The sequence below is a fragment of the Caenorhabditis elegans genome, chromosome I, assembly GCF_000002985.6.
Source record: "Caenorhabditis elegans chromosome I".
In the NCBI taxonomy this organism is placed as follows: domain Eukaryota; kingdom Metazoa; phylum Nematoda; class Chromadorea; order Rhabditida; family Rhabditidae; genus Caenorhabditis; species Caenorhabditis elegans.
This window is the reverse complement of record NC_003279.8, coordinates 9,506,227-9,519,103: the sequence shown is the minus strand read 5'-3', so window position 1 is coordinate 9,519,103 and position 12,877 is coordinate 9,506,227. Positions and strand designations below refer to the sequence as shown.

General features: G+C 39.5%; 5 protein-coding genes and 2 non-coding genes across 10 annotated transcripts; 4 read left to right on the top strand and 3 right to left on the bottom strand.

The window, feature by feature from the left end:
- Positions 1-192: 192 nt before the first annotated feature.
- Positions 193-213, top strand: 21ur-11854. The gene has a single exon (NR_050391.1).
- A 154-nt stretch (positions 214-367) lies between these two features.
- On the top strand, positions 368-2,078 carry mina-1 (Messenger RNA-binding inhibitor of apoptosis 1). The gene is made up of 7 exons (NM_060127.6): positions 368-479; positions 531-699; positions 747-879; positions 920-1,070; positions 1,114-1,181; positions 1,227-1,424; positions 1,473-2,078. The coding sequence occupies exons 1-7, from the start codon at positions 407-409 to the stop codon at positions 1,860-1,862; spliced, it is 1,182 nt and encodes a 393-aa protein (NP_492528.2). The 5' UTR covers positions 368-406; the 3' UTR covers positions 1,863-2,078.
- A 249-nt stretch (positions 2,079-2,327) lies between these two features.
- On the top strand, positions 2,328-4,106 carry tspo-1 (TspO/MBR family protein; the record flags this gene model as incomplete). Of its 2 annotated transcripts, NM_001264187.4 has the most annotated exons (5): positions 2,328-2,406; positions 3,265-3,329; positions 3,381-3,482; positions 3,530-3,811; positions 3,861-4,102. In NM_001264187.4, 5 exons carry the CDS (start codon positions 2,328-2,330, stop codon positions 3,969-3,971), a joined length of 639 nt encoding a protein of 212 aa, NP_001251116.1. In that variant the 3' UTR covers positions 3,972-4,102. The 2 variants fall into 2 exon arrangements, with proteins under 2 accessions (NP_001251116.1, NP_001251117.1); NM_001264188.4 differs by lacking the exon at positions 2,328-2,406 and having other exon boundaries at positions 3,309-3,329; positions 3,861-4,106.
- A 360-nt stretch (positions 4,107-4,466) lies between these two features.
- Positions 4,467-6,652, bottom strand: klp-16 (Kinesin motor domain-containing protein). The gene is made up of 4 exons (NM_060126.9): positions 6,425-6,652; positions 5,507-6,294; positions 5,023-5,458; positions 4,467-4,975 (listed from the first exon to the last, which is right to left on the bottom strand). The coding sequence occupies exons 1-4, from the start codon at positions 6,576-6,578 to the stop codon at positions 4,590-4,592; spliced, it is 1,764 nt and encodes a 587-aa protein (NP_492527.1). The 5' UTR covers positions 6,579-6,652; the 3' UTR covers positions 4,467-4,589.
- A 35-nt stretch (positions 6,653-6,687) lies between these two features.
- mir-4932 lies at positions 6,688-6,797 on the bottom strand. Its single transcript, NR_050390.2, has one exon. It is a non-coding gene; the product is annotated as a pre-microRNA mir-4932 (primary transcript).
- Positions 6,798-6,867: 70 nt separating this feature from the next.
- On the top strand, positions 6,868-7,930 carry smn-1 (Tudor domain-containing protein; the record flags this gene model as incomplete). 2 transcript variants are annotated; one of them, NM_001392831.1, is made up of 5 exons in its annotated part: positions 6,868-7,029; positions 7,084-7,161; positions 7,205-7,270; positions 7,319-7,559; positions 7,607-7,930. In NM_001392831.1, 4 exons carry the CDS (start codon positions 7,090-7,092, stop codon positions 7,819-7,821), a joined length of 594 nt encoding a protein of 197 aa, NP_001379187.1. The 2 variants fall into 2 exon arrangements, with proteins under 2 accessions (NP_001379187.1, NP_001366985.1); NM_001381073.1 differs by having other exon boundaries at positions 7,006-7,029; positions 7,607-7,821.
- usp-48 (Ubiquitin carboxyl-terminal hydrolase usp-48) lies at positions 7,919-12,557 on the bottom strand. 2 transcript variants are annotated; one of them, NM_001375101.3, is made up of 10 exons: positions 12,367-12,551; positions 12,057-12,314; positions 11,925-12,006; positions 11,575-11,876; positions 11,196-11,530; positions 10,004-11,099; positions 9,683-9,956; positions 8,979-9,641; positions 8,433-8,927; positions 7,919-8,376 (listed from the first exon to the last, which is right to left on the bottom strand). In NM_001375101.3, exons 1-10 carry the CDS (start codon positions 12,546-12,548, stop codon positions 8,269-8,271), a joined length of 3,795 nt encoding a protein of 1,264 aa, NP_001361851.1. In that variant the 5' UTR covers positions 12,549-12,551; the 3' UTR covers positions 7,919-8,268. The 2 variants fall into 2 exon arrangements, with proteins under 2 accessions (NP_001361851.1, NP_001380262.1); NM_001392830.1 differs by having other exon boundaries at positions 7,920-8,376; positions 8,979-9,635; positions 12,367-12,557.
- Between the last annotated feature and the right edge of the window lie 320 nt (positions 12,558-12,877).

The window sequence follows — 12,877 nt, the reverse complement described above, 5'->3', positions numbered from 1 at the left end:
GAACCCGAAATCGTTTGAAATTAACGTTCCGGCCGGATGCAAGTTCAGAAAAACAAAAATTCAATCAACAAAAAACACTATTTTCAAAAAAGTTTGAATTTTTGAAGTACGGTAATTTGCGTTGTGAGACCTCGTGAAGATATTCCCTGTTCCTTTAATTGCTTTTAAGATTTTCTTTTCGAATTTTTCTATTTTTCTTCAACTGTGGATTAAAAAAGAGGTTTCGTGTTGCATAATTAATCGTTCACACGAATTTATAAATTTTATTTTTAATTAAAATTAAATAATCCCCTTACTCACTTTAACTTCTAACCGGCGCGTATGATTTTAGGCCTATGATTCCTATCGTCTCTAAAGATACATTTTCAGCACTTTTCTTCTTCTTAAATCGATATTTTAAAAGAAAATGGACGACTCAACGCCGTACCCTGTTCCTCAAGAACTTTATATTCCCCAAAAAATGAAGGCATTCATGGCAGGTTGGGAATAGCTTTGTAAACATTAACAACCATGTATTATATCATTTTCAGAACCTCAAGGATGCGCTCTGGTTGCAGCTCTTGAAGGACAGTTTCAATGCTCCATAGTTGTAATCAACGATCATCTCTCTGTGATCAGCAGTGCTGATGGTGTCGCAGTGGACATAAATCAAATTGAAAAAATCTTACGGGACGTATGGCGAAAGAGAGATGTTCAAATGTTAGTAATTTCTGCTGAACTCAACGATTTAGAATTACCTGTTTCAGTATGATACGAGAGGCTGCCCTCAATGCATCTTGTACACACATTTGTCATACTCTTCTACCACGGGCATACTGTGCTGTTGTTCTCTTCTTCTCTTCTGATTTGCAACGGAGATCCCGCTGCACTGATATTATCGTGAGCTTGTTAAAACTACTGTGCTGATTTTATTTTTCAGATTGACCAGTTCACTGGCAAGGTAACAATGTTCGGAACTGAGCAAGCTGTCAATAAAGCGAGAGAGATGATGATAGAATGTTTGACAGAACATTTCGGTCTTCTGGAAATGAATATTCCGCCTACACAACGAACCACACGAATGGGCTACAGTTCGTTGAAATTTTCACACTTCTAATACTCATTTTGTTCTAGCAAATTCGTACAATCCGGAAATTCGAACACACCTCCCACCAAATAGCTTTCTGAACTCAGTGTTTCCGGTAGAAAATAACGTTTCAGATGACATCTAATATTATTTTCTACAGATGGGCGAGCCGAACGCGATATTGACATCGACACCGCCGACGACGTCTATTATGGATGAACCTCTTCTTTCCGCAAGCCTAGAGAAGCACCTCCTTTTCCCATCGGATTTTTCGGTTCCACCTCCAAGGCTTTCTCCAGTGCAAGAGCTTCCTTTAACCCCACCAAAAACATGCGTTGTCGAAAAAATCAAGCAATGGGTACGATTAATGTCAATTTTAAAGTATTTTTACATTTTATCGTTTCAGATTCCAACCACGGAAGTAGGAAAAATATTAGGAAATCGTGCTGCAGTGAAAAAGCATATCGAGAGACAATTCAATTGCGTTATTACCGTTCACACTGAAGTCCAGTCTTCATTCGGAGCTACACCGGTAGAAATCGTGGCTCAGAACAAAGAACAATGTCAGGAAGCACGCAATGCAGTTATGTCCCTCATGCAATCACACCAGGACAAACCTGCTTCAAATCCTCCCGATTCTGGGTTCAGTACGCCTGGATCTCCATTCACTTCAGATAGTTCTTCAACAACTCCCGAGAAGCGTGGTAATTCGAGACAATATCATCGCGGCAGTTTCCGTGATCAGCCAAAGGTGATGCTTGCATTGACACCACGTAAACTTTCCCCGTCTGATTAATACCTGTGATATTCGTTCCTTGTCCCCTCTATATCATGCACCCTATTTTTCTTCTGATATCATTTTTCATGTGGATGCCAAACTCTGTTTCATTTCATTTATTAGTTCCTTTTGCTTGCTCATGTATTTTGTTTTCTAGATTAATCCTGTGATGCTTTGTGTAAAATGCTGATTGCCTTGTTCGTTGTGTGTTATTAATAAAAACTTCTTCTTCTTAAACTTCAAGGAATGTCGACATTAATGTCTGTATCGAAAATTGTTTTTTAACAACAAGTATTTTTTTCAATCGTAACAATTTCTCTCAGAACAACAATCTTGTTATTTTTCTGTTCGGCGTCCTTCGTAGTGTTTACTTCTCCAGTATCATTCTCATCTCTAGTGAAGCCTGATCGTTTTCATAGTTTTGCCAGACTTCTTAAAATATATTTTCTAAATATCATTCTACTTCTATAATTCATTTGAAAAATGACTTGTCAAGAACATCGCGGTGAATTCGAGAAAAGCTGGTCAAATATCCATTCGGAAACTGGAGAAGTATTTAAAGGTTTTATGCGTCTGTAGATTTTATATTCTATGTTCTTTATTGTCCGTTCTAAACTGCAAAGCATGTACATTCTTCTACTCACTGATCCCTTCTCAATTTTTGTTGTGACCGCCCGCCTGACCGCCAAACATTCGTCCTCACACGCGCTATTCGCAACTGTCAATAGCATTTAGAACTAGCAAAAACTTATATTTTCCAATTGATATAACTTATTGGCGTTAGAATGTCAGTAGTGTTCGCTGTGATCATTCAGACTATCTTCAAGTTTGATGTTTCCGTTTCAGAAACATTTAAAACAATTATTTTTTGGACGAACTGTCATTTTATTTATTTTTCATTAATGACTATATATCCATCCATGTTTTTTTCAAAACTCGTGCACCAACTCTTAAGTTGACGAGAGCACAAGATTTTGGTTCTCCTTGAAAATGAAATCGCGAGCCTCCCTTTTCAAAATCGATCCGCAACAGCATGTTTACTCGTTTGGCTTTCTCTTCAATGTCCTTCTGTCTAACACACTCCTCGCTCTGTACGCTCTCTCGTAAAATTTTGTTGTTCTTTTCCTACTGCCTCTGCCATTTTAAATGACCGATGAGAACAATCGGCCACCAACCACCACCAATGCCTGAATTTCGATGACCTTTTCTTCTTGTTTTCCAGTTTATTTATCAGACGGACTGTCACTGAATCAGTGTGAAGAGAATTATAATCTAAAAAAATGATGCAAAATACAACTGTTCGCCCAGTTTGTGTGGATTCGCAGAGATAACGTGAATAACCTCTCGTTTCCCTGTTTTCGTTTACTTTTGTGTGCACCTCGTTTTAACTCCCGTTTCGCAAACCAATTTTTTCTTACAGAGTTTATTGACAAGGAGCACTGTCGTCTTGCTGCTTACGAAAAAATGCCATTCTGGACCACTCAGGTAATTTCTAGACAAAACTGCGTGTTAATTTTTTGAAGTTGTTTATTTCAGGACACTCGTAATGCGATCATCTCGTCGTTGATTCCAGCTGGAGCCGCGGTGGCTGCCTTTGCATCATTTGCCAAAGATCAGCAAGTTGCTGATTGGTGGGCGGTCAGTTTAAATGTGTTCATAATTTATGTTATAATTTATTGTTTCAGGCATTGAAAAAGCCAAATTGGGCTCCAAAAGACGTTCGAGTCTATTCCGCTGTCGATCTTCTGACTCTATCGCCTTTGGGATACGCTTCTTACCTTGTATACAAGAACGGAGGTGGGTTCGACTACAACGACACAAAGTTGGCTCTTGGTTTGTATGGAGCTAGTGTCACTCTCGCTGTTGCAACAATTCCGATCGTCAAGAAGAAGGAGCTGGGATGTTTGTGGAAGAATACCACTGTTGTCAGTTTGACTGCTGCAGCTGCATCTTTTGCATTCTACAAGGTACGTCTAATCTAATTCCGCACAAAAATTAATAGTAATAATAATTTAGATTGACAAGAAGGCTGGCCTCCTTGTCGTTCCATTCGCTGTATGGACCGCTTTCTACGCTTACCTCGCTTACTCCATCAAGAAGGAGAATGACCCAATCAAGAACTTGTAAAACAATCACTGCAGGAATTCTTCACAATCTCAAGTTTAGACTCTTCTAAATGATTTATTCTCTCATTTTTCTTTCTTCCAATTTTACTTTTTTTGCTAAATGATTTCTGTAAATAAATCAATTGACTCCTGAAAACAGAGCCTGTTTTAATTTTTTATTTTAAATAAAGTTAATGTGGGTTTCGTAAACCATTTTTTTCAGAATTTCTTCCACAAAAATCAAGTGGAGGCGCGACGTGCAAATAAATGCGAGGCGGAACGTAAACTTCTTCTCCTGGAAAATTTTCGGTACAACAAGAGTTTGAAACTACAGTACTCTTTAAAGGGGCATACCCTTTTCAAATTCAACAAAACTTCGTCGTAAAAAATGTAACATCCATATAAAGCTCAAGACAGTGACCCAATCAACAGCATTTAGATCAGACTACATTTTTCGTAGCGGGCTGGAGAGCCTTTGTTCTGAAACAGACGATTAAAACTCAATAAAACGCAAAGTAAACGTGAAATTCGTTCATTTTGTTAATGATCGAAATACTTAGGTTACATTAGAATATAAGATTTGCACAAGGCAATAAATATGAAGTTATTTTACATGAAATGTTAAAATATAATTAAATGTCTAGTTCATAGACATCTGGGACACGTCACCCAGGAGAGTCCGTTGCTGCACGGCCGATCCGATGTGAGTACTGCGCATCTTTGAGGCGAATTCGATGCTTCTCTTGGACTCTGTCGCTTGCTCGTTGCATGGATTGAGATTGACCACAACCATCGTCTTCGAGCTGCCACGTCCCAAGCAGTCCATCAGCACCTGTGTCAGTTTGCTGTCGCGATATGAAACATGTCCCTTCTGGGATCTCTGCTGGCTGATGCACATCTGAAGGATAGACAACGACTGGTTGATATTAGTCATCTCCTTGAACTGGTCGCCACTGACTCCAGACTCCTTGGCACGTTCCGATCCTGCGAGATCCACAAGTTTGAGTTGGCACGTTGTTGAAATACCTATAAGTCCATATTGTGAATGAGTTATTTTTATTTTAGAAACTTACCAGTTGATGGCTGATGTGCTTTGATCTTCCACATATAAACGGCGTGCGAACGAGACGAGCTCCCATTGCACTTCGTCGCCGCCGTCTTCCTGCCTCCGTCTGCTACACGAAGCAGCCTAGCCACATCCGAAACATTGGAAATCGTGTGTTCGGATAGCCCAATCATGGAAACCGTTTGATCGTTCAAACGAAGTTGGACAACGTCTCGGCCACTGAGAAGGTCGTATGCCACGTTGTTGTAGACTTCTAGGAAAGACAATGAGAAGTCGAATTTCCATCCAAGTGACTCGAGCTTTTTGGATTCAGCGAAGAGAAATGCAGCTGCTCTCGGGATGATTCCTTCCTCTTCACCATTTCCTCCTCGCATCGTGTGAGTTTTGCCACTTCCGGTTTGCCCATAGGCAATCAATCCGACGTTGTACCCATGCAGTGACGACTGAAATTATCAACATTTTTATTATTAATATTATATTTTGAAACTAACCCGAATGAACTCCTCGACGTTCGCGAATACTTCCTTCTGCGAGAAGACTGGTGTGAAAACATTCTCGAATTTGACAACATTTCCAGGCTTCGAGCCTTCATTGATTTTGATGGCATCGACAGCTGGATACTCAATCGCAGAACTCGAGGTGTCGACTTCAGATTTGATCAACGGTCGAACGCGAACAGCTACACGAATTTGACCGCGTAAATCGACGACATCGTTGTGCAACTTTCTCAACTCAGCTTCCTTTTCGTTGAGCAGATCCCGGAGATCGTTGTTGTGAACACGATACTCCTCACACTCCTCCATTTTTGACTTGTGGACTTCTTTCAGCGTGCTCAATTGGTCTTGCAGTGAAATCAGCTTGCGATCCGCGCCTTCAAGTTTGCCATCCAGGAATTGGATCTTGCTCTTTTGATGTTCGGCAAAGTCGGTAGCCTCAGCCATCTCACGCTCCAATTGCGCATTTCTCTCCTCAAGAAGCGTCACTTTGGAAGGGAGAATAGGCTTCTGTGCCACTGGTCGGGCTCTTGCTACCGACGGCTTCAGGGAAAAAGTCGCAGTTGAACGTTGAGTTGATGGTGGTGGTGGACGACCAGTGCGAAGTTGTCGAGACGTAGAAGCTGCCGTCAGTGTTGTATTACGGCTCGCGGTCGATTGCAACGCCGGTCTGGAATGGGAACTCGTCGATGTTTTGGCCATCGCTGATCGTTCTGGCAACGATGCTCTACCAGTAGCAGAAATTGTGGCGCCAGGCAAACGAGACGGAGGACGACAAGCAGCGGCTGAAAATTCATAATTAAACTCGTTGTTGGTTGTTGTTTTAAACTTTGAAAGCAATTACAACGCTATTTTAGAAGTGCGAACATTTGAAATCACGAGGAAGTTATTTAAAAACAAAAATAACAAATTTACCTCCAATCGTTATTCCTCCAGGAGCCGACTGTCTTGGGATTGTTGCTGGATCGGCTTCTTTGATGGGTGGTGCGGCAGCACGTCCTCTTGTGGCCTTCGGCGGTGCTCCGATAGTAGACCGAAACAGGCCACTTCTTCTACGAGCGACATTCATCGCGAAAATTGGGACGATAATGAGGAAATCATCCCCTTCATTGACATTTTCCCGCTCAAACTTAAACTCCGCCTCTGAAAATTCCCGCCAAATCGGATGGATTACCGTAGTCAACAATTTAAAAAAGATCAAAAATTTATGAGGCCCCACGAAAAGGAGATCTGGCACTGTGCCAGATCCCCTTTTCGTTGATCCCCCTTCCCAGATCCCTTTTTGCACATCCCTTTTTTGTGGGCCTCCTGTTTTCTCAAAATCACTGAAATAAATATATATATATATATATCATGATATAAATATCATGGATATCGTGAGACTGGACACATGGGGGCGGGGTTAGTTTGCAATACTGGCACGCAGTTTTTGCATAGTCACCGCAGGCACTCATCAAATGAAATTACTTTCGTAAAAGTCTTCTAACTTTCAGAATATGGCAAAAATCTGGTCGAAAAGTGTAAGTATATCTTTTATTCAACTTCGTGTGAAATTTATTTTGTATATATTACAGGGCGACATGGAGGTAGACGATGTTTGGGATGATACGGAGCTAATCAAAATGTATGATGAATCGCTTCAAGAAATTTCTGTAAGTTAAGAAATAGTGTTCCAATAAAATTACAATTCTTCAGAAAAATGAGACATCTGCTAAAATTACTTCAAGAAAATTCAAAGGAGAAGATGGAAAAATGTACACAGTGAGTGTTTTTTGAGGCCTGATTTAAATTCTAAATATTAAATTTAAGTGGAAAGTTGGTGGGAAATGTATGGCTCCATATGAAGAAAACGGGGAGGTCACTGATTATCCTGCAACAATTGATACTATTGGAGGTGCTGATAATCTCGAAGTTGGAGTTACTTTCATTTATTATGGAGGTCAAGCAGTTGTACAAATGAAAGATCTCTGGTTGAATGAAGAAGCTATTGCGGACGCTGTGAAAGCTGAAAATGATCTTCAAAAGACAAAAAAGACATCAACTGTAAATTGTAAGAGACAAATGTTTCCAAATTAACATTTTAAAAACTAATTTCAGCAGTAGCACATTCAAATTCAAAATCTACCTCATCTGCACCAAATACCTCGATGCCATTTCCATCCTTCGCACCGCCAGTTCCTCCAAACATAATCGCAATGGCCCCTGTTAATCAGAAAGAAGCCATGAACAGTATGCTTATGAGCTGGTACATGAGCGGATATCATACAGGATACTATCAAGCACTAGCGGATCAGAAAAATGTTCAAAATTAATTCATCGCTCTTATTTGTTTTTTTGCTAATTTCCTACATTTCGAAGTTTTCTCACTCCATTCCTCCCGGGTGTTTATAAATGATTAATATGAAGGAAACAAATATCAAATGATTTATTTTCAGAGAAATCATTCACATTCTGGTATCTAGCATGATGCTACAAGTAAATCGGCTAGACACAGACACTTGAATAATAAGTGTATCATTTCAACTCCTTCAACTCGAAGAAAAACCCAGGAATAAAAGATAACTTAAAGTCAGAAATAGATGGAGATCCAGCGAACAAAAGGGGCGGGAGAAAGCGGAGACGATATTTGGAGGCTATTATAATACGGGGATCGGGGGCAAAAGAAATGGCAAACAAATAAAAGTTTCAAAATCTAGACATAGTTATACTTTAAGTTGCAGAAAATGCTATAAGAATTAAACATTGTCTGTGAAAAAATATCAATGAGCGAGCGCTGTATCCACGAAACCACGCTCCGGGGCACGATCACCAGTTTCATCAGCTTGAGACGCAGATGGAGAAAACTGTTGAGCAATCAGGATGAGAGGCTGGAAAAGGAACATTAATCAAATTCGATATTTTTCGGCCTTTTCTCTAAGCTTACATTATCGTTATTATTTGGAGAAAGACGAAGATCGAACAATGTTTTCTGATTGTTGCTAACATCAAACTGTTCACCGCCGGCTGTACGATACAATAGTTGATCGTTTGGTAATTGGTGTGTTTTATCATACAATTGAACTTTCAGCTCCATCAGCTTATTCGTCGAGGACATCTTTATAGCATACAAGTTCTTAGCTCGTCCTCTTCTAGCTTTCCCATTCGCCTTCGCAATATCTTCCTCGACATTCAAATTCACAAGTTTCACATATATATTCTCATTTTCAAACATGTATTTCTGTTCTTCAGTGAACTTTATATGTTGCTCAAAACACTTTTCGCACATGTCCACAATTTGACCATTTTCAATGGGGATTGGACAAGGATCTACCGCAATCGATTGATCATCACCAGCTTCTTCAAGTTTCCTTATTTCTGTAAGAAACGTGTTCCATTCCTCTTCGGTAAGACCGACGACGTGTGAATCTTTGTGATTATCCTGAAAGTTAAAAGATTTGATGTTTTTAAAAAATACGAGAATTCGACTCACTTCATTCAAAAATCCTTTAAACGGCTGCTGATGTGGACAAAGAAGGCACTCTTGGCAGATAGATGGCGGACTCGTAGATTGTCGACTCGTCAGCTTTCTAAGCTTATCTATAAAGACACTACAGATTCCATACTTTATGTCTGCACCATCTTCTTTAGATTCAGCTCTTGATTCAACGGTTTTTAATGTGTCACTGATTCGTTTGCGCATCTCTCTGACCAACCCACGCATGTTCTCGGATCCGTTTTGTGCGTCAACCTCCATTTGTCGACACTGATCACACACGTCGTCCGAACATTTCACCTCGTAACATTCATCGAAATAGACTTTTAAATGAGCCCACTCTTCGGGAGAAACAGATAGTCTGAATTGATTAAAATTGATTCCTCCGTGTGAACAACGAAGCTCTGAATTAAATTCAATCTTCTCGAAGGGAACAAGCGCATCTGGATTTATCGACTCCACCGGTTTTGTTGGTATATCGGATCCCATATTTTCCGAAATTTCTTCTTCATCAGCAATAATCTCATCTGGCAATTCTTTCGATCCAATTTCATCAAGCTTCTGCATCTTTTCAGGAATCTCCGACAATGATTTGCGAGGTTTTCCTCGAGTCCTTTTCAACGACAACGTTAGGTAGCCAGAATTCGATTTTTGCTGAAACTAATAAAGAGTTAGGCTTGAAGTGTTTGAGAAAATAATACCATCGGATGAGAGTCAAAATGAAGTGTTCCTTGTTTGTTATGTGATTGAGCAAGTCGGTTCTCGCGAGCTGACATGGCTGACTTCTTGAAGTTGGAAAGTGCAAATTTAGCTACGTAAAGGTATCCATCGGGCCGTTCGGAAGGGCATTTCACAGAACACCGTTGCTTTTCTTCTTTCAGAATACGTCGAACAAGCTTTTCATCGTCTTCCAGTTGATTGTTAAAATTTCCTTCCTCACGCATTTCCCTCACACATTCCATACAAATGTCTTCTCTGAAATTAAACTTTATACAGAAAAGTATGTCTATGTTCAAACTTACGCTGTGAAAATAAAAACATCTCGTTCCTTTTCATTTTCCGGGAAAACGTTCTCTCCATTATCATACACGATTTTCACTCGAAAGTCATACTCACGGAGCAAGGCGATTGCTGGAGCCCGTGATACTGCTTTGACATCTCCGTAAAGAATTGGATCGATTGACATCTTTCCGTGACCACATGTTGGAATTTCATGAGAACTCAGCAGAGCCGCAACTCGTGATGAAACCGGTTGTTTCTGGGGACTCGAGTTAGTTCCATTCGTCCCATTATGGCTTTTTCTAGGAGTTCGTTGAGAATACACGTATTTGACTTCTCCATTCTGCTGACGAGTTCGTTTTTTGAGTTCTGGTTGTGGCACCTCAACGGTTGGGAGTGCATTATCTTCCATTGCCTTCGCGAGAATATCAATATCTTTTGTGGGAGTTGTATCCATGATCTCATCTGTTTCCATGATAGCAACTTGTGTTGATTCAGCATTTTCAGGATTCGGTGTTTCACTTTCTGCTCTCAACTCCTCATCATCTCCTGCTTCTGTTGCAGCAGCAGAAGTTGAAGGTTCAGACGAAGCTTTATCTCTCTGATCGGCTTCAGATGCAGCGATCGCGGCGGACAATGCTTCATCCTCTTCATTTTTCTTTTTCTCCTCATTTTCCGATGCTTCTTTCTTCTTTTTCTTCTTTTCTCCTTTTGCAACTTCATATTCCTGAGCTAATACATCCTGCAGAAGAGTTGTTGGCAAAAAGACAACTTCATTTGCTTCTTTATATTTATCGCTATGTGTTTCCAGCTTTCCATACGAAATCTTCACCTTGTTAATCCGTCTCTCAAGATCATACAATCTCTTTTCACTCTTCTCAATTTTCTTTTTCGTCAATCCTTCGAATAATTCTTCGATCTCAGTTTTCGAGTCAATAATCAATTCTTCTGGAGGAAGTTTTGGATGTGGAAGTGGTTTAAATGCATCACGTCTCCGGTAAAGAAGTCCATAACATGCTTTTTGATCCGTTGGATATTTTTCTTTATCTTTTTTCCGTGATTTTTCAGTTTTTGCTGTGGTGGGTTTCTCAGTTCCAGGTGGCTTTGGGATGGCTTCGACTGTCTGAAAAAGTGAATTGTGAAGCCCAAGTTGTAAAAAGTTTCAATAGATATGTTTTTGAAAACCTTTTAAAGGAATATAATGCTAAAAGCTACTCGCCTCGTCATTGTACCGATACCATTTCTGATTGAGCGGTGATTTGATAAGATCATAGTAATGCCCGCATTCAGCGTTATTGCCTTCGTGGATGGTAACTGCGAAAAGATCATACATCTCAGCAGGCGGAGGAATTGAATTATTCGTTCTTTGAAATGCTTTTGCTGGAATTTCTCTTGGATATGCCATTGGTGTTTTTAACTTTTGACGCCCTTTGGATGTGTATTTGTATCGATTGAGCTGAATCACAATGACAGGAGGTAGCTTAACATAATCGGATTGCTTCGAAACATCTCCAGTTTTATTGCATTTTGAGCATTTGAAGTCGTCCAGACTGAAAATAAATATTAGCAGTGAATAGAAAAAGATCGAACTCACTGTTCTTCTCCAAAGTAAGCATCAAGAGCATCTAGAAGTGTGCAATAACCTTCAATATTCAAAGTCAATGAGATTGCTGTTTCTTCCCGTTCAGATCGTTGTCCACATTTGCATACAATTCGAGTACAAGTCTCTCCAGTGAAAAGATCTTTTAATCTTTTCAAAGTTTCTTTTCCATTCGGATGATCTGGAAGACATCGTTCGAGTGCATTGAAGAATTTTAATCCGAATTCCTGAGAATCTTGTTGTTCTGAATTCAATCGAAGTAATTTCCCAAGATTCGAAGTTTTGTCGGTCTCGTTCTGGAAAGAAAAATCTAAAATTAACAGCATTCATATCAAATAACTTACGAAAGGAGTTGTCTGTAGTGTATAAAAAATGTCTTGAAGCGCGAGCATAGTTGCTTGAACATTCATTCTTGGAGCTTCTGGCCTGAAAAATAAAACAAATTTTTTTTGAAAAACTGAGGCAACAAAACTAACGGAACAAAGTTCTCCGATGGTCGGAAATCATAGATCAACTGCCGGAACTCAGGAACGTTGAACCAGACTTGAAGAAAACTATTCACATAGCAAAAGTTTCCTCCATTGATAAGCCCGGCTGGTTGATCATTCAGATCTCTCCGCTTTTGATCTTTTTTCGCTTCTTCTTTAGTTTCCTGCTCCTGAGTTATCAACTTTTCAAACTTCTCGAGTCCTAATCGATGTATACAAAATGGATTATCGCGACAATTCGATGACCTGAATCGATAAAAACAAAATTAATTATAGTTTGTTTAATAAAAATGCTTACTTTGAACTATGCATATCGTGTAGAAGACACTTTTGACAATCTAATTTGGCAACTTCCATTGCTTTCGAAAATGTGACTTGGTCCTCATCTGTATTTACTAATGCATTTATTGCTTCATTTCGAAATGCAACTTTTCTTTGATTCGGACGTTCTTTTGGCTTTTTGTCAGTCTCCTTTGTCATTTTCTGAAATTGAAAATCTTTTTAGACATTCCTTTATTAAAGGAAGTGTTCTCGTTAAGAATAAAAATAAAAGCAGACTTTGAAAACATGACAACGCGAAAATATTATTTTACTTTTTATTCAAATTTTAAACTGAATTCTTGCACTTTTTCTTGGCGTTAAGATTTAAAAGTTCGTGTATGAATTATTCCACATCGTCAATAATCAATAGTCCGCGGAGAAAAGAAACGGGGCAATAAAATAAAAACATAAATAGCTGACAGAAATTTGAATATGCGATGCACATTGAATGCAATTTCTTGAAATGCTGGTTTGTGCGTCAGATTAAA